General features: G+C 42.7%; 1 protein-coding gene across 1 annotated transcript in view; it reads right to left on the bottom strand.

Moving 5' to 3' along the window:
- The window catches only part of ACO1 (aconitase 1), a 64,042-nt gene that overhangs the window by 6,310 nt on the left and 32,256 nt on the right, over nucleotides 1-25,476 (bottom strand). Inside the window, exons 8-18 of the mRNA XM_054987099.1 lie at nucleotides 24,208-24,379; nucleotides 22,985-23,085; nucleotides 21,109-21,225; nucleotides 19,162-19,321; nucleotides 14,322-14,457; nucleotides 12,644-12,728; nucleotides 10,817-10,973; nucleotides 4,553-4,677; nucleotides 1,828-1,932; nucleotides 1,025-1,167; nucleotides 255-402 (exon numbers count right to left, since the gene is read on the bottom strand). Coding sequence (XP_054843074.1) covers nucleotides 255-402; nucleotides 1,025-1,167; nucleotides 1,828-1,932; nucleotides 4,553-4,677; nucleotides 10,817-10,973; nucleotides 12,644-12,728; nucleotides 14,322-14,457; nucleotides 19,162-19,321; nucleotides 21,109-21,225; nucleotides 22,985-23,085; nucleotides 24,208-24,379 — 1,449 coding nt within the window. The remainder of the gene's footprint in view (nucleotides 1-254; nucleotides 403-1,024; nucleotides 1,168-1,827; nucleotides 1,933-4,552; nucleotides 4,678-10,816; nucleotides 10,974-12,643; nucleotides 12,729-14,321; nucleotides 14,458-19,161; nucleotides 19,322-21,108; nucleotides 21,226-22,984; nucleotides 23,086-24,207; nucleotides 24,380-25,476) is intronic.

Below are 25,476 nucleotides of genomic sequence, written 5' to 3'. Positions count from 1 at the left end.
CAAAACTGGAAAATATATGTGATGTCCTATTCAGACACAATGGTGACTTTGTACACTGGGAGGATCACGAGTGTGATCCTAGTATGTGTGGCTGGAGACTTCCAGATATAACATATAAAAAGGACTTACGTCAACCTATTTCTGTTTAGGCAGCTCAAAAGCAGCTTCAAAATTCTGCCTGAGGGACGACCTCTATGCTTCTGAGGTAAAACCTGAGCCTAGTGCAAGCCAAATGCAACAGGGAGAATACTCACAGTTTCTTCTGAAGGGAAATGTACGGTTTGGGGTGCCTGTTTGCTGAGAAATTTGTTCAATAAGCGTATATTTGCGAATGTTCCTCTTGCCATAACAGCATCATTGCCCCGGCGTGAACCATATGAGTTGAATTCTCTAGGGGTTAATCTGTGAAGACAAAAAGTTTTGGTTTTAAGAATTCTTAAACTGAAATGAGGGGAAGTGGAACCAGTGGTGTATAGTGCTTAGAGTGTTGAACTAGAAGCTGGGAGATCCAGGTTTGAATCCGCACTCTGTCATGAAGTTCACTGTGGGCCAACCACTCTCTTTCAGCCTGACCTCCCTCACAGAGATTTCACAGGAATAAACTGTGGTTTGGGACAGAGAGCCATGTATGCCACCCTGGGTTCCTTGAGGAACAGCATGATAAACATGCACAGAAGTCCTAAATAACCTGTGTGTCACTTCCATTTGTTTTACTTTTATAATGCTAGTTCTTTGTGGTTTCTGAACATTATCCTGAAACAAGTTATGGGGGACTGTTCTCCTCTCCCCCATTTTATCCTCCCAACAACTTTGTGAGGGAAATTAGGCTGACTAGCCTAAGGTTACCCAGTGAATTTCCATGACAAAGTCAGGATTCAAACCTAGGTCTTCCAAATCTTAATTCAACAGTCTAATCTCACACTAATGCCAAACGTGACTATTACTGAACACACATGAAATAAGATGAAGGAAAATAAAACTCAATGGATTCCACCCTCTTCCCACATCGTTATTTTTGACTTACCCTCTGCTGGTTAAGTAACGGGCAGCTGGACTGTTTCTTGCTATATTCCCAGCTGGAGATATATGATCGGTGGTCACAGAATCTCCAAGATTTAGCAGGACATAGGCGTCAACTATGGATGTAGGAGGCTGAAGCTCTAAAGTCTGAAATTAAAGCAACAGCGCCACACACAGGTAAGTATCAGGAATTTTGTAGAAGACTGGATGTACAAATGCAGCAAGAGGCAGAGGTATGAAAAGACAGTTAGTGATTCCGCACACATTGGATAATGCACTTCCAATCCTCTTTATAGATCATTTGGAATGGATTTTTTCGTGTGCGGAACAAAAAATCCACCTCAAACAATTGATAAAGTGCATTGAAAGAGCACTCCTTTCTTGTGAACATTAATGTGCAAAACTGTCTCGGTATTAGCACCAACCTTGCTTACTTTCCTCCCTCCCTGAGACTTGTATTTTTAGTGTTACAGAAGTGTACATCTAGGATTGCAAAAAATATTTCACAAAGATACTTAAAACTGAAAAGCGCTGCAAAGAGGAACTGGTTATTTATTTATGCCTGTCCCACTCCACCTTTCTTCCAAAGCAGGGACCCAAAGCAGCTTACAATGAAATTTAAAAACAGCAAGAATTGTACCAATTAAAAAAATGTTCACAGCAAAAATGTGCTCAGAGAACCTTCGGATTCTTGTAGTTCTATATAATAGTTTTTAAAAAATCAGGATGTTTGCAAGACACACAGTTTACCAGTGGAGGTTGGGAGAGAGAGCCCAGATGGAAAACAGCAAGGAGAAAATTACTTACCAGGTTTTCAAAAAAGGGAGGAGATTTAATATATGTGGATTTTGGATTCCAGGCATACAGTGTATCTGATGGGACATCTAAATCATTCCATGATTTATTCACTGTCTGAAAGAAATTGGAATTGATGATATTTTGAATCCATGTCAAAGCTACTGACAAAAACACGGACATTTTTGGTCCAGTCTTGCAGGTGGAGAACATGGAGGCTGTCTGATGTGTCTATCACAGCATGGTTGAGAGCTGGAACTCTAGGCTCACTAATCCCAAAGTGGTGCTCGACGCAAGGTAGAAAATGCTGTCTCAATTTTCAGACTGATTGGTCAAGAGAAAACCAATTCACAAAGTAAGTTCCTTAGCTCACAAACAGGAATTGTTTGTCTTCTACCCAAACAGCCTGTCCCCAAAGACACAAGTGCCTGGAGAACATGCAACAGCAGTGGGCCCATGAGTATGGATGGCAAGGAGGGTCTGGCTGAAAGCGGTTGGATCATGCATAAGAAGCTAGTATTGCATCATCTGGAGAACATCAGGCATGTCTTTGTACAAAAATACAACTAAAGCAGTACAAAGAAAACTGGGCTGGATTTACTTCATGATTTTTTTAAAAAAATGTAATCGGGCAATTCAAGTTCTGTTGGAGAAAATGGTCACATGGCTGGTGGCCCCGCCCCCTGATCTCCAGATAGAGGGGAGTTTAGATTGCCCTCTGTGCTGCTCCATGGCACGGAGGGCAATCTAAACTCCCCTCTGTCTGGAGATCAGGGGGCGGGGCCACCAGCCATGTGACCATTTTCAAGAGGTTCCAGAACTCCGTTCCACCGCGTTCCAGCTGAAAAAAAGCCATGCCTATGTGAATCATAGAAGCAAGCAGTCCCACTTCAGTTCCTGTTTTGTGTCGTCTAGTTTGCTGTTTTGCATCATTTATCCCATACTTTTTTTGTTACTTTGCCTAATCTATTCTCACATTCCCACTTTTCTTCCACTGACTGCAAAGAGCTCCAGGAGGATCTCTGCAAATTGAATGAGTGGCCAACAATGTGGCAAATGAAGTTCAAAACAGGTAAATGTAAGGTGATGCACATTGGTACACCACCACACACTTTAAGTACATGATAACAAGTGTCTGAATTTGCTGAAAATTAAAGAAAAAGAGATATTGAGGTTGTAGAGGACGGCTCAGTGAAAAGATCAACACAGCGTGTCGCAGTGATGAAAAAGGCAACTTCTATGCTGGGGATTATTAGGAAAAAGATTGAAAATAAGTCAGCTGATATTATAACATAAATAAATAATCTTCTTCTACCAATCTATGGTAAGGCCTCATTTGGAATCCTGTGTGCAGTTCTGGTCATCATATATCTCAAAAAGGCCACTGCAGAGCTGGAAAAAGTACAGAAGAGGGCGACCAAGATGATTACGTGGTTGGAGTACCTTTCCTACGAGGAAAGGCTGAAGAATCTGGGGCTTTTCAGTTTACAAAAGAGACAACTAAAAGTCACATTAAATGTTACCTTTTTCAAGAGTTCACCGTGAAACCAACTTGTGTTCCCTGCAGCCACACAGCGGCTGTGGGGAATGGCTTATTTTAAAAAAGGAGAGCCCAAATGGGCTTGGAATGCGACTGTAGGGGGATGGAGGGCTCCTGCTTTCTGCCACAGGTCTTCTTCCTGAGCAAAGAGTGGGAAATATTTCCCTGTTTCTCTGTTTCATGTAAGCAGCAGAAACAGGGAAACGTTTCCCTCGTACTGTTTTCATGCAGGAAAAGCCATTCCCTGCAGCTGCTGTGTGGCTGTGTGGCTGCAGGGAACAAGAGTTGACTCTTGTGGTGAACTCATGAAAAGGTAATGTTTAGTTTAGCACTACTAGGGAGTTAGAGGTTTATAAAACCATGCATGGGATACAGAGCATAGACAGAGAGAACTTTTTCTTCCCCTCCCCAAATCAGAAGCATCCAATGAAGGTGATGGACAGTAGATTCATGATGGGTATTTCTTTACTCAATCAGTGATTCAAATATGGAATTTTCTACCAGAGGATGTAGTGACGGCCACAGGCATAGACAGCTTTAAAAGGGGATTAGATGGATTCATGGAGGATAGGTTTATCAGGGGCTAAAGGGAACCTCTACATTCGGAAGCAGTAAACCTCTGAATACGAGCACATAGAGGCCTTGGCCTCTATGCCCTTCAGAGTAACTGGTTGGCTCCTATGTGAGACAGGATGGTGGACTAGACCACTGGTCTAGTGGTCTGATCCAGCAGGGTTCTTCTTACATTCTTAAGCAGATCTTCTTAATTATGAGGACTAGGAAGTTGTTTTAAAACAAGGAGCACTGAGACTGTCAGATGGCTGAATTCTGAAACCTGGTACACAGTCTGTATTTCTTCAATGCACCTCTGGAACACACTCAGAGCCTAAAACGTACCCCTGCTGAACTGGAACTGCTTTGCTCACAGCAAAAAGTTATAGTGGCCCCAAGTATAGCATTTGTCCAAACAACACTCACACATACCAACGTTGGCTAGCTCAGACAGGGAACTGGACATTAGTTCAATCTTACTTGATTACCCAATCTGTTCCATAAAAGCACTAATTCAACTAAGATATACACTGAACATCAACTGTCTGTGTAGTGGGAAGGGAAGAAGGGAGAGATTTGCTTGCACCCTCCACAAAAGAATTCTGCTTGAAAGGAGCAAAGCGTATACACTATTTTAGGCCTCACCTCTATTTTCTGGTAGACTTCTTTAAACATTCCTGGAATGACATACTGGCGCTCTACAGCATGGATCTCTTCTCTCAAGGGCCAAATGTCTTTTAGAAAGACCTTCTTCCCTTCTGCATTTACACCTGCAATAAAATCAAAACATTTATTTGTTGATTTATAGTCTGCCTTTATCACCGAGACCCAAGGTGGATTACACAGTGTAAACCAATACAATCAACAAATGATATAATGAGGTATGGATTGCAGAATTTGAAAACAAGCATAGATCTTTAAAACTAACCAACTTTATAGTAGCGTAAGCTTTTGAGAACCACAGTTCTCGTCATCAGATGCGAGAACACATCTGACAAAGAGAACCGTGGTTCTCGAAAGCTTATGCTACAGTAAAGTTGGTTAGTCTTAAAGGTGCTACTGGATTCTTTACTATTTTGCGATTACAGACTAACACGGATAACTCCTCTGGATCTATGAAGCATAGATCTGTATCCAGATATGAAACATGCAAAACTAAAATGTAAGAAATTTGATGTGAACATATTAGCCAATGCGGAAAGTCCCAGTAGGAGATATCTACACCAATGGATAGTACCCAGTAGTAGTCGAGAGCCCCGTCCTTTTACAAGGACAACTCTCTAATCTATTTCTTACAGCACAGGGTGTCAAGTACCTGAGTAAAAAGCCCTCTTGAGTAATTCAGTTTTGCATAGCTTGCAGAAAGCCAAGAGAGTCAGAGTCCCCCCCTTTTTTTATTCAGACAGTCCATTTCATAAAGTGGAATGTGTGTACACAGGCAGCTGCTGATTTTGCCCCTTTGAAGGGTGGTATCTGCAGAAGGCTCTGTTCAGATAAGCAAAGCTGCCATAGTGGAGCACAGGGAGAGAGGTGGTCCCACAGATATGAGGGGCCACCCTGCATAACTTGAAATACAGCCATTTTTTTTTAACTGTGATCAAAAGCCCCTTGACTGAAACTCATATGCTGGGCCTACACCCCAAAAGCTTTATGTCCTTTGTATACATCCGGGGCCACTGCTATAATGAAATGTTCAAGTGTACTGGACATTCTTTCAGTTAAGCATTTACACACAGCTTCTCTAGAAAAGAATGCTATTCAAAGCAGTTTACAGATCATAAAGATCACAAAATACTAAAGGGCTAAGCAATAAAACCAAAAGCAATGTATACTGCCAGTACAGTACAAAATCACAGCAAGTCTAAAAATCATATATTAAAGATTATTCTTGATGGAAACATAGGCATCTGGATTTCAAAAATCAGTCATTTATATCCCTCGTGGCAAAAAAAGTTTTAAAGTCTACAGATTATAAGATTCAAGAATCATGGCTGTTTTTCACTTTCCCTTTACCCATTCAAGTTTGAGGACAAATCACTGGACATTTAGATATCATTTAATTTGGAAGCTACTGGAAAAATACCAACACACTTTTCTATTGTATTGAGGATTATTCCATATGTCCCAATAATGTGTCAACAGTTGGAAGAAAAGGCAAAAGAAGTCAGATTCAATTATACCAAGATGAAGACCCCAGACAACAGACGTGTTTTCTTTGTAACTGGGTCTTTTAAAATTGGCCCATTCCATGAGAACATCAGCCAGTATCAACTTTTTTTAGAGGTCCAAGAAGAACAACCTACTTGGGACATACTAACCCAGAAGGTTCTTGACTTAGAGAGTCCTTTGCATTCACAAGTGTTCTGTGATTCTGCAGAAGGGCCAATTACATCAAGCTCAGAATTTACTTACTTTGAAAGATCAGCTTTCATTTTCTAGTCCCGAGGACTGCAAACAGGGGCAGCGGGCCTATTGAAGCCAGGTAGGTGGTGGCTGCAGGCGTGGGGTGCTGGAGGGAGCGCCGGAGGAGGCTCGGCGGGCGGGAGCACGCGCCACAAAGCACCAGCCTCCTATCCCTCCCACCCCGTGCCACCGCCGCCGTCAGCACAAGCCCCTGGCCAGGCGCAGCCACCGCGGGCAGGCATCTGCGGCGGCGCAGGCAACCGAGCGGGAGAGCTCGGAGGCCGCCCGCCACAGCAATCGGGCCGGCGGCGGCGCGTGCACTCCCGTGATAACGTCACGCGTGATGTCATCACGCAGGCCGGTGCGCGTGTGCTCATGAGCGCGTGGGGGCGGCCGGCCGGCCGCGAGCGAGGTAAACCCTTGCTCCGCCCCTGACTGCAAAGCCCTGTTCACATGTTACAATGAATGCATTTGCATCTGGTTGTTGTGGATTTTCTGGGCTGTATAGCTGTGGTCTTGGCATTGTAGTTCCTGACATTTCGCCAGCAGCTGTGACTGGCATATGCAAAAGAACCTCCTCAGGATACAGTGAAGCCTCCCTCCATTAGCATTCTACACCCTGGGAAACTCTTACAGGATGACTCAGCCCAACCCCACCTTCCTGAGTAGATATAAATGACCTGCCAACATCTTCTCCACACTGTGACACTGAGAGATCTCTGTCTTTTGGTGCTACACCTCTGAAGATGCCAGTCACAGCTGCTGGTGAAACATCAGGAACTACAATGCCAAGACCACGGCTATACAGCCCGGAAAATCCACAACAACCATTGTTCTCCAGCTGTGAAAGCCTTCGACAATGCATTTGCATCTGTTTGTAAGAAAGAGCCAACACATGTTCACTTTACAAATGAAACTGGGACCCATACCTGGATAAATGTGGGGGCTCAACCACACATTCAGCTGTACAGGCATTGAATGTAACATGAAACTTGCTCAATGCACATACCTAGGACAATAAAGTGTACACTCTGTCTATGGATTGTATGTGCATTCACTGTAACCTGAGAACAGGGTTCAAGAATATACTTGAATGGAGGGAATGACTATTGAAATCTCAGAAGCCACTGGGACACAGGTCGAATAAGGCCTCAGGTGGACCTTCTGCATCCTTGCAGAGCTTTTGCCCCTCTGCATGACTAGCAAAGCCAGAATAAATGATTTTAAACAGTAAAAGTAGCAGAATAAATTATGCAAATTTGCTACGTTTTAATAACGCATGCAAGTTGCAAAATTTAGATTGCACGGGTGCAGAGATCTCATGTGTGTATGCATGCACATTTCTGTACTCCTTAGAAGACCAAACTGATCAGCATATGCTTCTGTTCTGCCTGGCTACTGTCCAGCCATTCTTGCTTTACTTGAAGGTTTGCAATGTTCTGCTTGAGCGCAGGAAGCAACTTATTTTACACAAGCAGCAGAGATACTATCTTTGACCACATCAAAGTGTCAATACATGCCCCTCTTCTCATTTCAAACAAGATCCTCATGGACTTTTCAGCCAATTCAACAAGTGTATGAGTAACTGTAGCTGAGAGCGCACATGTGCACATACACACACTCACACACCCTTTTAAAAATTTATGTTACAGGGGCAGATCACAAAGTAGAAACAATACAATAAAATAATAAAAATGTCAACCTAAGAATTATAGCCCTGACCTGGATAGCCCAGGTGAATCTGAACTCATCAGGTCTCAGAAACTGAGCAGGGTCAGCTTTTGGTTAGTAAATGGATGGGAGACCTCCAATGAAGACCAGGGTTGCAGAGGCAGGCAACAGCAAACCACCTCTGTTAGTCTGTTGCCATGAAAACCCCGCCAGAGGCCTCCATAAGTCAGCTATGACTTGAGGGCACTCTCCACTACCACCAAGAATTATAATAATAAAACAATCCGTGGACATAAAAAAGCATAAAACAACATTTAGAAGCCTAAAATGATATTCAATACCAAATTTCCAATACCATTACAAATAACAATGGAGAGAGTGGGCATCCTTGTCTCGTTCCCTTTCTTATCTCCAATTTTTTCGTTATGTCCCGGTTAACCGATGAAACTCCTATGTTAAAAGCCTGACTGAAAAGAAACATTTTGGCCCTTGCTTTCCTTTCCTTTCAGCACCAAGTCAAAATGTTTCTCTTGACCCAAGGTATTAACTAAGGAATTCTATCTTTTTAACAGTTTATGATCTGTTTCTAGCCTGAGGACTGTTTGGCCAATATCATTTTAGACAACTCCATATTATGTGTTTTTATGCCTTGGCTGGCTTCCATTGGCTTTTTTTTTACTGACCTGGTTTGAGTTATGTTATTGACTTGGAGTGTTTTATTGTTTATGGTTTTATTGAAATGATTTCATTTTTATTGCCCAGTTGGGTTGGTTTTGTTTTATTGTTGTGAAACAGCATACACATTTTCTAAATAAGTAAATACTGTTTACACCTGTTTTAACTCAGAAAGTGAGGCAGGATCTTCACTTTGTCCATTTCCTCCTCAGCCCTATAAAGCAGAATATCATAGCCGACCATTTTAAATAAGGCGCATCTGAAAGGAGGGACTGTCAAGTGACCACACAGGCCCTCAGACAAAGATTCCCCTTTCCCACCACATAAAAGCTCCACAGGCCCCAGAATTTTATCCTCCAAGCCCTCTTCTCATCAGCCCTGCCTGGGGCAAAAAGGTGGTAAATTGGTCATCTACCAAATCTATTGCTGGTGTAAACCCTGAACTAAATCTAGTATTCGACCCACTGGCCCACATCTGTCCTAAGGCTGGATGAAGGTTCCCTAAAAACTATTTAAAGTGGCACCCAGGACTGTAAATACTGTGCTTGCTTTGCATAATTTATTCTCATTTTGTTAGTCACAGGGAGGAACAGGAAGCTGTGCAGAGTCCAAAAGCCCTATCTACTGGAAATTGTGCTCAACCTGAGAAACCTCTGGCTTCATAGACTTCAGCTAGCTCTGCTGATAATTCCCATGTCCACAGCCATGAGGACTAGAAACCAGATGCTCTCTAACAAAATGAAAGCTGAGTGGATATGGTGATCTCAGTGCCAAAGACCACATTCTGCAAGTTTTCTGTGCTCCCACAGAATCGTGGTAGGCCAACTTCTTTGCTGGCATTTTTGAGTCTCCATTTGGTGCGTCAGGAGAACAGATACTCGCAAGATGTTACAAGAATGATACACAAGCACAGGCAGTAGCTCCGTGTCTCTTGTAACTGCTAAACCCACATTCAGGAGCTTATTCTTCAAAATCTGGAAAGCAAGGCCACACATCTGTATATATAGGCTTAGTACCAAGAGAGAAATCTGTGACTGGGCTGTACCATTTCAGTCAGCAAATGGAGGCTCACATGAATGAATGCTTATCCTCTCCTCCCAAAACACATCCTCTCCACAGAAAGCTATCATGCTACACTCGAAGCCCATCTCCCCAATGTTCATTTTTCAACAGAGAAGTGTGTGTGGGGTGTGTGCAAGGAGGAGAATTCAATGATGTGACTAATCCCCCCCCCCCCAAGAATGGTAAAGCCCAGATACGGGGTTGCAAATTGCAATGAGGAGAATTCAGTGTTGTGACTAGAGATGGGCACGATCTGAATTACGATTTCAACCCCCCCCCCCCAGATTTTGGCGTTTTCGCCATCGTGACTCAGCTAATCGGTTCTGTCCATGGCAACCGATCCAGCGGTCGGGAGTTTGCTTGTTTGGGACTTGATTGGATGGGTCAGTTTCTGTTCGGAATTGCAGACACTCTGGCGCTAGTAATTTATTCCCGGGGCAACGGAGTCAGAGAAATGAGCTGTGTTTGCCCTCCTTCTGTCACCCTCAAAACACGAATGGAAGCCCAGCTTTCCTTGATTAGCAGGCTTCCTTCCAACCACAAAGCCGCAACCCAGGGGAGGGAGGGGGAAGGGGGTGGGCACAAAGGAAAGGCAAAAGGCAGCGCAGGAGGCTGGGAGGCCACCTGCGCCGTCCACCTTTCCCCATGACAAGAGGCGCGTGGGCAAGCCGGCCGCCCCTTGTCTTGCGGGGCAGGTGAACAGCACGGGCAGCCTCCGAGCCACTCGCGCTGCCTCCAGCTCCGCAGTGCACCAGGACAGCCGGCTTGCTGTGTGGGCGTGGGCGACTCAGGAGCCTGACTACGGTTGCCCTGGGCACTGGCCTCCCCGATTCCTGATTGCGGACCGGAAACAAGAGTTGATCGTTTAGAATTGGTGGCCTGCGTTCGGCAGCAGCCCAGATCCACGAACAGCTGAATCTGAATTTTTTTTTGGATTGGGCCCATGTCTAGTTGTGACTAACCTCTCCACCAAGAATGGTAAAGCCCATATATATAACTGTACTACTTCACTGGGAACTAGGCCACCCACGTGATTTCAAATTACTTTTTAAAACAATTGCTTCAAAGAAGAAAATGATTTCATAAGTGATGCCTTACCTAGAGGTTCCTTCTCAAAGTCGATTCTTATAGTCCCTGCAATTGCATAGGCTATTACCAAAGGTGGCGAGGCCAGGTAATTGGCACGAGTGTTTGGATGGACGCGGCCTTCAAAGTTCCTATTTCCAGACAGCACGCCCACAGCTACAAGGTCTCCCTGTGCAAGACAGAATCATAGTCAAATGGCTTTGTTTTCTAAATTAACATGCCTACAAAACTTGGACACAGAGAGAAAAACGTCCCCGCAATTCACGCCAAGTTTACTTTCTTTTTGGAGATGAGCTAAAATGGAGGTATTTTTTTTTCCCCTACAAGACAACTGTAGGCTAACTGGAAGTGGTACTTAATGAACAAAAGTTCAGATCTCAGTTTGGTATAGTAGATGCTTAGAAGATGAGTTTGCCTTCTAGAGGCCTGTGTAACTAATATCCCACTGCGTAGATTGCATCTCCATAGCTTGACAGTCCCAGGCATGCAACACATAGAAGAGAATGATCAAACTCCACTGGTAGGCTGCATTCGATTGGAAGTTAAAGTTGCCAACAGCCCTGGAGAAAAATATCTTGTGCCTTTAATGCTGACATGGGCAGTTGAAGCTTTTCATTGTGGGGATAATAATAACATACTGTGGCTGATTCCACACACGTTAGATAATGCACTTTCAATGCACTTTATCAATCGTTTGAGGTGGATTTTTTGTTCCACACATAAAAAAATCCATTCCAAATGATCTATAAAGAGGATTGGAAGTGCATTATCCAACGTATGCGGAATCACTCTTTGTAAACTGCTCTGAGTGGGTGTTATATACTGAAGGGCGGTATATAAATCAAATGTTGTTGTTATTCTTATTATTCATGGCATGGGGGGAAATAACATCCCATTAGACTTCTGTTAAAGGAACAGGCCATTTTTCTCCAAGACCATTGACAACTCTTTTGGGAGCTCACAAGTTATACAAGACTGCTGTAATTCAAAGGGAAAAAATGTACTGAGACTACAGAACGGTGATATCTGAAACCTACTCCTGCTTCATATAATTTCCGATTGCCGAAAACAGCATTGTTATAATAACAACAGCAACAATATTTGATTTATATACCGCCCTTCGGGACAACTTAACGCGCACTCAGAGCAGTTTACAAAGTGTGTTATCATTATCCCCACAACAAAACACCATGTGAGGTGGGTGGGGCTGAGAGAGCTCCTAGAAGCTGTGACTGACTCAAGGTCACCCAGCTGGCTTCAAGTGGAAGAGTGGGGAATCAAACCCGGCTCTCCAGATTAGAGTCCTGCGCTCTTAACCACTACGCCAAACTGTTGCCAGAAAACAGACCCCTGAAGAACAATATATTACAATACTGAATCCTGAATTGGTTCAAGGGATCCATTTCTAAAGCCAAAGTAATCCGTGAAAAATTTCCCAAGGTATTCTGCAGTGCTACAATCATTTCAGTATAACAAAAACAGATCGCAGTACAGGCACATTCATAGAGATCTTCCACCTCGTAGTGTTCCTTGGTTTTTTTCCCCAGTTAGATAATATGATTCATTAATAATATTCTGGGTCTTTTGGCTCAAATCCCGCACCTCATCTTGCCTCATAATTCTGGGCTCTTTGAAACCCTTTTTGGTATCTACTGACCTGATCCGGTCCCCTTAACAAAGGTGTTCACCTGTTTTTCCTCACACTTGTCATTTGCTGACTCTTTCTAGCCTAATTTGTTATTATTATTACGTTGGTACTTTAATATAAAGATGAGTGACATTTCCCTACATAAAAGAACAGCAGAACATACGGAAGCTGACTTAGCAGTTAAATTGTACCTGAGTAATGGCTTCAACAACAGATTCGGGTAGAGGTCCACTGTTGCCAATGCAGGTCATACATCCGTAACCCACAATATCAAACCTGCAGAGATCATGAAATGAGTGATCCAGTATTCTACTTTAAAAAACAAATCACACATTTGCAAAGACCAGCATCTTCTAAAAGGAGGATAAAGTAGTTGTGCTGGTACATAGAGCCGGCATGTTCTCTCCTGTACAAGAATGCCACTATTGAGGTAAGAACTTTGTATTTTGCAGGCCACTATGAAAGGAAGATGGGGCAGAAGACAGTTTGAAACTCCGTGCTGAACGTTTCTGTTGACAAAAAGGGAATAATCATCCATGCATATGTCAGGCCTACCTCATGTCAGTAAAACTGTTTCCAAACTAGACATCTTCAGATTCTAAGTGGGTCTTCATGACTGAACGTGCAGAGAGTTATTTTTTTTAATAAAGAGAGGAACTGTCAACCCATAAGCCAGGGAAAGGAGTTCGAGGCTGCTTCCACACACGTTGAATAATCCACTTTCAATACGCTTTAGTGCACATTTGTAACTGATTTTCCATGTGTGGAACAAAAAATCCACTTCTAAAGGATAACTAAAGTGCATTGAAAGTGCATTATTTAATGTCTGTGGAAACGGCCCTAGTCTAACATTCTTCCTGACTTGATACATTAGTATATAGAAAGATTTTTTTTTAAAAAAAATAGGCACATATTCAGTAATGCAACCCCTCAACAGTAACCTCGAACATTACCTCAGCTACCAATTGTGTGAAGTAACAAAACAGCATTTATGTGTATGCTACAAAATACATGGATAAATAAACCCCTGTAGTAAGTAAGTCAAGTCCATCCTCCTTCCTTCATTTTTATTATTAAGAAAGCAAAACAAAGGCAAGATTGGGCAGGGGCTGTGGCTCAGTGGAAGAACCTCTGCTTTGCATACAGGATGTCCCAAGTTCAATCCTCGGCCTCTCCGGTTATAAAAGGACCAGGCAGTAGGCGATGCGAAAGGCCTCTGCCTGAGACCCTGGGGAGCAGCTGCCAGTCTGAGAAGGCAATACGGACCTTGACGGACCGATGGCCTGACTCAGAACAAGGCAGCTTCCTGTGTGTTCATCTATTCTGATTCACACAGAGGCCTCCCTTTTGAACAATGCTCAGCCATAAAAATCCTATCTGTATGCCAACTGTATTTTTTAGCTGCCTTGTTTTCAGCTTTGGTTTTGTTATTTTCTTGTCATGTTTTTTGTAATTAACGTATTTATAGACCACCACATTTATAGTCTAAAAGGAACCCCACCCCAGAGAAAGCAAACCTCTGAATGCCAGTCCGAAGGGGCAACATCGAGCGCCTTGGCGTCAATGGATCTACAGGGATCTACAGGGATCGTTGGATCTACAGGGCAGCTGGTTGGCCACTGGGTGGAACAAGATTCTGGACTAGATGGGCCACTGGTCTGATCCAGCAGGAAACTGGTAGACCCCAAGGGAAGCCCCAACATGCAGACAGCATAAACTAATAATTGCTATTAGCAGTAAGCAAGAATTACAAAATGCCCCTCATTAAATACATGTAAAAACACAGGCTTTCCCCAAATTGAAGAACCATCTCCTGTCCTGAAGCATAATCATACAAGTCTTCCAGGTAAGAGAAAAATAATCTTATACCCTAGTTGAGCAAGGTAAGGCATCACTCCACTTTCTTGTAGATAGTACGTGACAACCCCACTTCCGGGAGAAAGGCTTGTTTTAATGTATGGTTTCACTGTTAGGCCGGCTTCCACAGCTTTCTTTGCAAGCAATCCTGCAAAGAGAGAGAGGGAGAGAGAGAGAGAGAGAGAGAGAGAGAGAGTATCACAGCATTATATAGCAATAAACATATGAAGCTGTCTTACACGAAAGATTATGGCTGATTCCGCACACGTTGGATAATGCACTTTCAATGCACATTATCAATCGTTTGAGGTGGATTTTTCGTTCCGCACACAAAAAAATCTGTTCCAAATGATCTATAAAGAGGATTGGAAGTGCATTATCCAACGTGTGCGGAATCAATCGAAGTTGTTCTAAAATGTGCTGATTTTTTTTAAATTATTTTTTTATTGGCTTTTCAATACAAATCACAGGTATCGAAAAGAAGCATAGCAAGCTATGGGGTGGCTGGGTAAATAAAGGGAGTAGGGATGAGGTAATAAGGGGAAGGAAGGGGGATTTCTTCATAATGATCTGCTCACGATAGCATCTAATATATCTTTCAGTATTCTTATTACATCCATTATACTGTTTATAATAATGCATATAGTTCCTTTTATATTTTATACAATAAGAAGATTCATCATTGTTTTTCATATTTGTTGTCATTCCAGCAGTAGGGTAGTTTCTACCATCCAGCAATCTCCTCCGTCTCTTACAGTCTTTATTACCTTCATCTGGGAACAGCTTCAGTAACCAACACATCCATCTTAAAAAATATTGGTGTCTATATACTAACAGAAACTAATATATATATATATGATCTAATGTTATCTAACCGCTATATAAAACCTTGGAAAATTGTCTGGAGCTTTAAACAATTACTCCTTCTATTACCAACTTACTTTGTTTTTTTTTCTAACCTTCACTTGAAATAGTCTTACACATTTTACATCCGTTATTTAAACATATATTAACTTCCCCAGAACCTTTAAAAAAAGTGCTCATTTACATAAAATCTGCTGATTTGAACCCATTCACTGTATATTCCAAGGCATTTGTCTTCAAAGCAGGGAATCTAGACTTCCGTCATCTCATTTAGCTACTTTCCCCCAACTGGGATCATTGGTCTGAAACCAAGATCATATCTAACCTGATTTGCAGAGGTTCTCCAGTGTCTCAGACACAGATCTTATTCTAGATTCCTTTTTAACTTCTAGAGGTTGAATTGTGAGCTTTCTGTGCACAAAGGTAGCACTCTACCCCTTAGTGGTGTCCCTTAAAAAATCCTTCTGGCAACAATGGGGTAAGAACCAACAACCCCCCTCACTGGCAAGCGACAAACCTGACTCACTAAGCTCTAGACAGTTAACACATTTTGGAATAATGATACAACATCTGGAATAGCACAGATTCTAAGAGTTCTGAGTCCGTGTCATGGTGAAAAGAGGATTCTTATTTTATCATTCTATTCTCTGCGCCCCAGTTAGCAAAGACCTGATATTCTGGACAACAAAACTGGAAATATTATAGTCTGTAGGGCTTTTGGATGTATATTTCACTGACCTGGCTGCACGGATCCTTGCTTCTCTACTCGAGATTGGATTACTGAAATGCACTTTACCTGGGGTTGCCGTTGAAGACAGTTTTGCAGTATCAATTTGTGTATAATGCAGCAGCCTGCCTTTTAACAGGAATGGACCGCTGTGCATCTCTGACAGTGATCTTGAAACAGATTTAATTTTTCTTCCAGGTTCAATGTTTTCAATCTTTAAAGTGTTTTGCAACCTGGGACCCAAAGTACAGCCTTTCCTGATATGAACCTGAGTGACATCTTAGAGGGAAACTACATGAGATGCCCAGGTGTCTGTCAGGTTCTGCAAGGTTCCCTGGGTAGTGTAGTCTTACAAAGAACAGCCACTTAATGTGATTCTCTGCTGGAGGAAGAATGATGGGAGGGATTCTCTCTCTTTCAAAAAGCCTCAGCTTGGGTTTTCCTCTGGGAGCTTGGATGCAGGGGGGGCAATGAGACGTAACAGGAACCAGAAAATCCAGGGCAGCTTTTTCTAAGAGAGAGAATCCACAATGTGATTCTTTGCTGGGGAGAAGAGCGGTGTGTGTGTGTGGGGGGGGGGTATTCTCTCTCTCTTGCAAAAAGCCGCCCAGGATTTCTGCCTCCTGTTACATTCCATTGTCCTCTTCTTGCCTCCGAGCTCCTGGAGGAAAACCCAAGCCGAACCTTTTTGAAAAAGAGAGAAAAGAATCCATCCCATCACTCTTCCATCAGTGGAGAATTGTATTGAGCAGCTGTTCTTTGTAAGACTACACTACCCAGGGAACCTTGCGGGACCCGACACATGAAGAACACGTGTCTGGCGTCTTGTGTAGTTTGACTCTTAGCCCAGCAGCTAGTTGTGCCAGTGCTTAGAGAGGCCTGTACACTGGCCATATCTTTGTTTAGGTGCTACTTCACCATGCTGAAACAGCCTTCCAGAAGATATGTACAGATCTCCTTCCTTGGTCTCTGCCCAGAGGACACATCTCCGTTCCAGAAGGTATTTTGAACAGATATGGATATGGATATTTTGCTGAGCTCGTGTTATAATTAGGCTATTTTTGTTCCATTGATTTTTTGATTTAATAAATGTCTGTTGCCTTTTAAATGATTTTTGGAGTTCCCTGAATTTATGGCAGATAGAGGATACATTTTTCAAATAAGTAAAAAGAGAGCATTTCCATAAAATCTCATCTATATCTAACTGCATCAATGGCCATGACTAGGCAGGTATAACACAAGTAAACAGAGAGGACATATTTACTTTTCAGATTTCAGTTGCTTTTAGTGTTCCTTTGGGAACTGTAGGAATTATAACTTGGTGAGAGTGGTTAGGGACCTCTAAAAAAGAGCTCTGAGCACCCTAATCATGCTACAGTTTCTAGGGGGAACCTCAATAAGTTAACCAGTTATAAAAACTGGTGTAAGCTCTTACAACATAGATACTCCCAGAGAAGGGTCTAAGATCAGACATGTGCTCAATGAATGAGACGTGGTACAGAGCCAAGATTAAAATGTGTCAGCTCAGTCAGTCTGTACACCTCCTCCAAAAAGGAGCTGCGTTGCCAGTAGAGAATCTTTGGGCTGCCAACCTCTGCAAATGATGTTGCAATGAAACAACATTTAGTGCTCTCAGAGAGACTGAGTACTTTATGGCCTCCTCTGAACACACACTGGAAGTGTGTCATAAAGCAGGCATGGAGCACAGGGAAAACAGTGCAAAGGTTGCTCTCTAAAACAGTTTCAGGCTGATGGGGGTAGAGTTCAGTCCAGGAAATTCTGTTCAGTGAATTGGCTGAGACAGTTCACAAGCTTTTTTAGGATTTCAGTCATTGGCTTGAGGGGTTTTAATGAGCTTTTGTGCTGTTCAAGTGCTCAGGATAAATAAACAGCTTCCAAAATTAGCGACAAGAGGATCAGCTTCCCATGCAGGCTCACATTACCTATCGCTCAGAACTTTGGAACTAACGCAAGCAGGGCGTTTTTTTCAGCTGGAACGTGGTGGAATGGAGTTCCGGAACCTCTTGAAAATGGTCACATGGCTGGTGGCCCCGCCCCCTGATCTCCAGACAGAGGGGAGTTTAGAATGCCCTCCGTGGAGATCAGGGGGCGGGGCCACCAGCCATGCGACCATTTTCTCCGAGGGCAACCCACTGAGTTCCACCACCTTTTTCCCCAGAAAAAAGGCCCTGAATGCAAGGCTGAGATTAGCTTCAGTACAAATGGGATCCTAACTGTGGAGCCAGCAGAATACATCACTTGAAGCACCTGTGAGATCAGAAGCAGGTCCTTCTGGAGTTATCACATAGAACGTCAGTTTCATTGTGGAGGCCATCAGAACTGGGGCAGGAAGCAGCTGGACGCTTCTCCTTCGGGCCTGAATCCAGCTTAGCTGAAAATCCCCCTTCCCTGAGAGCATTTTGTGTTCAACATCAGCTGTCATTAAGCTCTGGATGTTAATCTCACGAGTTGGTTTGGGAACCATTTTTGGTCCAAAAGCCAGCATGAAATAAACAAACAAATACAACAGATTTTCTCAGAATTGGTGGGATTGTTGTATTTCAGTAAGATACAGGCTGAACTTCCCTGTGCTAAGGCTCCAAGGACCCCCTCTGGCAAAGACTGTTGTATGAAGTATTAGCAGAAAGGAGTCACTGAGTTCAACCCGTAATATTTTATTCTATATTCTATTTGGTAGCCTATGATCCTTCTTATTTGGGTGGGAGATGGGTGTGTACCAGGAACAGAGTGCCACAGCAGTCGTAAGTGGGTTGGGAGGACACTCTTGCAGATCCAGAGAAATTATCTTCAGCACACTAAGTACATTGCCCTGCTTGGGGCAAAGTGTGGTTGTTATCTCCAGTTTCATTTGTTTTCTCCAATCCCCCTGTGGCAGAAAAGAAAGGGGAAGAAGAAAGAGAGGAAACAGATGCGCAGCCACAGTGTTCCACAGAGCTATTTGATCAGCAGAAGAATGGCAGAGGGCTGTGGATACTGTACATGCCATAGTTCTCTGCACAGGACATGCAGCTGTGCTGCCCGTGTGCTTGGAGGCAGCTTTTATTCCTCACAGGCAATTAAGCTATTGCCCAATTGCAATAGTGTCTTTGGTTTTGTCCTGCTCTGGAGCCCTAAAAGCAAAACAGAGTCTTCAGACAACCCGCTGTGCACATTTTCTCCACAGGAAATGCTGTGTCTTTCTTCCCAAATACTGACTCAAAACTGGAATTAAGGTGATGCCAGATGGTTCACAACACGTACCTGCACCGAGCATAACAGATGGGTTACTAGTGTTGGTACAGCTGGTAATGGCAGCGATCACGACTGATCCATGAGCAAGTTCATACTCCTTTTCATTATAGATAAATTTCACTTGATCGTTGTGATGCTCGGGGGCAACTTGGAAGCCTTTAAAGCCTTGCTGGAGGAAAAAGCAAACACAGGAAAATTGAGAATTTCAGCAATTAACATTTAAAAAGAGGAAGGTAGGGAAATAGTGCTGTTTCTTCTCCTGAAAACTTTCACTGAGCACAATGGCCAAATTAACTCTCCTCGGAACAGAACTGCTCTGCCCCAGCAGAAAACCTGCGTATAGTCTTTGTACTCCATATTACATATATTTAACACATATGCTCGCTATGCAAAAGGAGATTTATTTCTTTAGTATTCTGCGTGCTAATTCAACCCCCCCCCCTTCAGTCAATAACTTCACACAGATTTAAGACACCAAAACAGTGATCTATAAAGAAGAATGAGTTTTATTGATTATTTAAAACTCAGACACATATTACCTCTTTTAGCATCATATGTGTAAAGACCAGTTACATCAGAGAATCCTGTATACCCTTACATTAATTGTTTACAGAATAATTGCTAATTGATCAAAAGGGTTAATACAAACACCTCGTCAGAATGATGCAAAATGACGCATTTCCCAGAAGACATGACATCAGACAAGCTTGAGTGACAAATTATACAGACGTCTGAAAAGCTGGAGCCATATTTCTGTAATACTTTTGGGAAGAAGCTCACTCAATGTTAAATCTTAATCCAAACAACCAAAACAAGAAAATGTTCAGTGATCCTTCTTGACTACCCGAGACCTAGCTGACCTGCAGGATATCTCAGGAAGAACTGTAACACTAGAGCAAGGCTACCTTAATATTTGTGTGCTTTTAGCTGGGATGTATGCTCACAACAAGATTTTTAGAAAAAAAGTTTTCTAAAAAATCCCTTAACACTATGCATCTGTATAGGAACATACCTGGTTAGTTTTAAATGAGCTCCATGGTCAGCTGCTTTACCTTCAAGCAAAATTCTAAGTATTACTTACATGAATATTGTATGTTCTAACAATCCACCCCAATTTTTAAAAAATCCTAGGTATATCACAGCTCCAAAAAGAAACCAACATTAAAGGCAGGAAGGGAGAAAGTAGCTCATGACAGAGGTCATATAAAAAAGCAGATTCTGAAGATTTGGAATGGCCTGGGGTAGAAGGTCTTTTATAAACGGTCTGTTATCCTAAGCAGAGTTATACCTTTCTAAGTGCACTGAAGTCAGTGGGTTTAAAAGGGTGCAGTTCTGGTTAGGATGGTTCAGGGACACTAATCTACAAGTAAGAACAACAGCTCCATATGGATGACACATGGTAATGGCAGCCAGAGAGTGGCCAATATCTATAATCTGCTCATATTTATTTTGAAAAACAACACAATTTAAAAGCAGAGTATAATTTCATATAATACACAAAGCATAAACAGAGAAACTATGGGGGGGAGGGGAATTCAGTGACAGAGGTTCTTCAAGTGAAAATGTTTGAGCACTATGAGACAGCATGATCTAGTGGTTAATGTTTTGGACTAGCATCTGGACAACGCAGGTTGGAATCCCCCTTCTGCCACGTATGCTCACTGGGCGATCTTGGGTCAGTCATGCCCTCTTAGCCTTACCCTAACTCACAGGGCTCTTGTTGCGAGGATAAAAGTGATGGAGAAAAGAAGTTATTTTATTTATTTCTTGCTGAGATGCAAGGTGGATTGCAAAATGTAAAAACCATGCGATAAAAACAGAAAACATACCAGGGAAAACGTGGGGTATAAATACCTAAATTTATTAATTAATTAGATATTAGCTTGAGACTGTATGAAGTAATGTAAGATTTTGCAAGAAAATTAAACCTGGCTGCAGGTTCAGCAGAGCTCTTACCTTGGCTCCTAAGCAGGTCTCAAAATCCTTCTTCATTTCAGAGACCTCAACTTTGTCCTGGGGTCTCTTTGGGCCGCTGCAGCAAGGCACGACGGATTGCAAATTCAACTCTACAACCTGTTTAAGAAAATGAGAGAATCTTCTGAGATGTAAGCAAGACACCATGCTCTGAACTAGTCAAAACTCTAATTCAGCAAAGTGACTTAAAGAACATGCCTAGCCACTGTCATTTCAGAACAGAAGAGCAGCCCTTTTGGATTTTTAGCACCTTCCGTCTGATTGGGCATGCTGTGTGATGCTTCCAAGGAGCCCATAAACAAAATTCAGTGTCCCAAAGTGAGCTCTGCAGCAACTGGTATTCTTCAGATGATTACAGCCTCTGAACACAGATGTTCCATTTAGCCACAATGGCTCACAGCCAGCAATAGACCTACCCGTCTTGGATTTGTCTAATCTCCCTTTCAAGATCCAGGCACATGCAGCCAAACTAACATTATCCATACAAGTAACATGCTATTATGGGCGGGGTGTGTGAATTCGAGAAACCTTATGGGAAAGAGAGACATACTGCAAAAATATGTCAAGGAAGGCAAGATGCACCCCTTCTCCTGGGTAACTCCTGGGGCTCACAGTACTTAAGGTGGAGGGTGAATTTTGCCCTCATCGCAACCATGAGTTGGATGTTGGCTAAAATTTCCAGGCACAGAAACGTGACTTCATTGCCTTTCCCGCCTACTCCAGCCTGAAACGTCCTTGAAAATGTTGATCCTGCAGGACAGGGGCACCCAGGAGCTACATGGGGGAGAGGGAAGTTGGAGGGCTGCACTGGCACAAAAAAAAAAAAATCAACCCCACTTTGTGCATGCAGATGCTGCCTGGTTTCTGTTTCCAAAGAATAAAGTTGCCATGCTCTGCGTCAAGAAAGTCTGTGTCTGCAGCTGAGATGGGGGCCTGCAGCTATGACAAATCTGCCAAGGATGTGCTTAGCACTTGGCTGATAGCAAGTGACTGGAAGGTCCCTGCTTTTCCCTCTTATTCCATTTAAGACTCCTTTGGAGATTATCCCCAAAGACTCAAGAAGCAACTAGGAACTAATAGAGACACCACGATACTCTCAGGCACCGTGTTGGGGAGTGGCTGACTAGAACATCTACGATGTCTCCACCTGCATAAAACTTCGGAACTTTTTTTTAAAAAAAAGCATTGCTGTTCCACTTCAAAATCAAACCAAACCAAAAGCACTTTAAGGACTCTTTAATCAAGGCCTTGTCCTCTGTGGATAAAGCCTTTGCCGCAGATGGGCTCTGGAATTGGGATAAAGCATGTACTCAGCACTTAACAAATGAAAGTACTTAACAAATTATAGACTCTTAGAAGATGGAGATTTCCAGTTCACTGGAATGACAAACAGACATAATATTGCTAATGGTCTATCAAGTAGTTGTAAAATTTTGACTTCTTAATCCCAGATACTGGATGCCAAAAGAGGATAAACTGTTGAATTTATGCCCTAACCATAAACTTTGCGGAATCCTTGGACTGGCCACTGTTGGTAACAGAATTTTGAACTCAGAAGAACCTTTGGTCCGATCCAGTAAGTTACTTTCTACATTCTTACCAGGCAATATATATTAGGCTAGATTTTAAAATTCATCGGACCTGAATCTTTAAGATTTCGCTTTTACTTTGCAACTGTGTGCAGGGAATGTATCTTAAACAAACAAGCAAGATGGTGCAGACTGTTTTTCTACTATCACTACGTAGCAAACACCAGAACGAAAATTACTTTTAATACAATGTTTCAGTCTTCTCTCTCATTTGAAATAAAATGGTACAAAGGTAGTTTGTGAAGAGAGCTAACAAGAATCGAACCTACTTGAGTAAAATCTGGGTCCTGTGACGAATTACTAAAATCTCTGAACATTCCTGCAGTCTGAAGGTATTTTCTTATATATTTAATCTTTTCTTCATCACGCCCTGTGGAAAACAGTAATAACCACTGTTAAATTAAACTTTAGAAGACAGAAATAAACTACTCAAATCAATGATGAGGCTAATCAATTCAAACATTTTGGCTAACAAAAGAAGCCATCCTGGATATATGTCTTCCTTCTGCAGAGTTTCATTCATTCATTCATTCATTCATTCATTCATTCATTCATTCATTCATTCATTCATTAAACCTGGGTGGGGCCAGAGGTGCAATCCCCTGGGCATGAGTTGAAGGGCAGGAACCAAAGGATTCTTGGCCCCTGACTTTTAGCCCGAAGCCTGCAATAATCAGCTTGGTGGACCCAGAACAGATTTGGGGTTTTTTGTTTGTTCATTTGTCCTTGTAATTGGGAAGCTTTTCCTTTTTAAAAACTGTTTTCAGTCCCTTCGGGGAGAAAAGCAGCCTAAAAAGACTTGGACAAATAAATAAACATTAAAAAAATATTTTTATGTTATAAAAACTGCAGATGGTAGGCATTATCCTAGAAAAGTAATTTTCCTATTCACTCTTGAACTGAAAGAACTGTCTCTTCTTAGCTGCCTATGTATCAGCTAACACCACATTAAAAAAAATCATCCTGGCCGATCTATTGATATTCATATGCAAATTTGTACAATCAGTTAACTGATCAGTGGATTAAAAGTACACACAACTGCAATATTTTAGTTATTTGCCAAGACACACAAAGTGATATACATATTGTTAATGACTTTAGCATGCCTGTGCTGGAGTTGAATCAGTTAGATATGTACAAGCTCATATTCCTTGTTTCCAAAAATCCAGGGCTGTTTCCACACTACTCACCTTCATGTGGAACGTCGCGAAAAAAAATGGAAGATAGCGTCTTCTCACATGAGTTTTGCGCAACATTGTGCAAAACTTGTGTGAGAAGATGCTGTCTTCCGCGTTTTTTCGCGACATCCCGCAGCGTTCCAGATGAAGGTGAGTAGTGTGGAAACGGCCCAGATTTATTATATTTACCCCTTGCCACTTTTCCAAAATGGAACTTAACAGCATAAAATGGATTCCTAGGACATTTATCCTGGCAATAACCAAGCCATGACTATAACATGGCTGCCATTTCAGATGTGACCCCTTGCACTTACCGGTCTGAACCAAGTACTGGATGCTAACTTTGTCAACAGGGAAAAAGGCTGCAGTTGCTCCATACTCTGGGCACATGTTGGCAATGGTGGCTCGATCAGCAATGGACAGGTGAGTTACCCCAGGCCCAAAGAACTCAACAAATTTACCCACAACCCCAACCTGGCGTAGATGCTGCAACAGATTATTAAAAAAAAACCACATTCAGTATCAATTGGCATAATCATATCCCACACAATATAAAAGTGTCCAAAACCAAATGCGCTTCAGTGGTTTAATTAAGGTATGGTTGGTAGGGTTGCCACGTTCTCCGGGATCCAACCCAGGCGATGGTGGGGGGGGGGGGTTTGTGGAAGGCATGTGTGGGGGAAACTTACTGTGCATGTGCACACTCCAGAGCTTTAGTTGTTGCACCAGGAATGACATCATTCCCAGCATGACAATGAAGGCTCTGGAGCATGTGGGAGCATGCTCAAGAGCTCCCAGCCCTTTCCCTGCACCTCCCCCCTCCCCCCATTGCCCAGGTAAGAGATGTTGGGGGCAGAGGCTGGGAACGGGGCACCTCCCGCCCCTACCAGGGGCCTGGGAAGTCTAATGGTTAATGTGATCATCCAAACACAGAATGCTCCATTAACGATAGCTTGTTAGGGACTGTCAATACAGGATCCAAAACCATGACCTGAAATTGGTTTGTTAACTACAGTTAAGGCTTAATTATGGTTTCTTGTAATCTGTGGACTCAGACACCATGGCTTAATCCTTTCTTGTTTTGTAACGCCATCCTTGTTTACAATTTGGCTACAGAGATGTCTGGCCAGGGCGAAGACAAAGGGTTGGATTCAGGCTAAACTGGCAATTTCCACTGAGTCCCCCTTCCTGTTGCAGACCCCCTTCACATCATTCCTTGGAGGGGGGTCATCTGTCCCACGGAAGCAGCATTTTGTGGAGCTCAGAGGTCTGTAGCGGGAGAGGGGAGGCAGGAAAGTTCCATTCTGCTACTGAAAAATTGAGTCTGGATCCATGACTCAAATTTGGATTTTCATCTGAATCCTGATTTCACAGACTAACCATAGTTAAAATAAACCATAGTTTAGTGTCATGATTGAATTCAGCCAGCCAGCCAGCCCCCCCACCCTCTGACACACACACGCTCAAGGTTGGATTCAAATTTTTAAAAGCCACAAGACATTCAGGAACACGTGTTTGTCCTTACGCAAATTATGGTATCAATACTTGTCAAAAAACAGTATATTTTAACGTCTCCCCAAATG

The sequence above is a fragment of the Eublepharis macularius genome, chromosome 8 (genome assembly GCF_028583425.1).
Source record: "Eublepharis macularius isolate TG4126 chromosome 8, MPM_Emac_v1.0, whole genome shotgun sequence".
Taxonomy (NCBI): Eukaryota; Metazoa; Chordata; class Lepidosauria; order Squamata; family Eublepharidae; genus Eublepharis; species Eublepharis macularius.
Note: the sequence above shows the minus strand (reverse complement) of the source record. Positions and strands in the feature narration are given on the sequence as shown.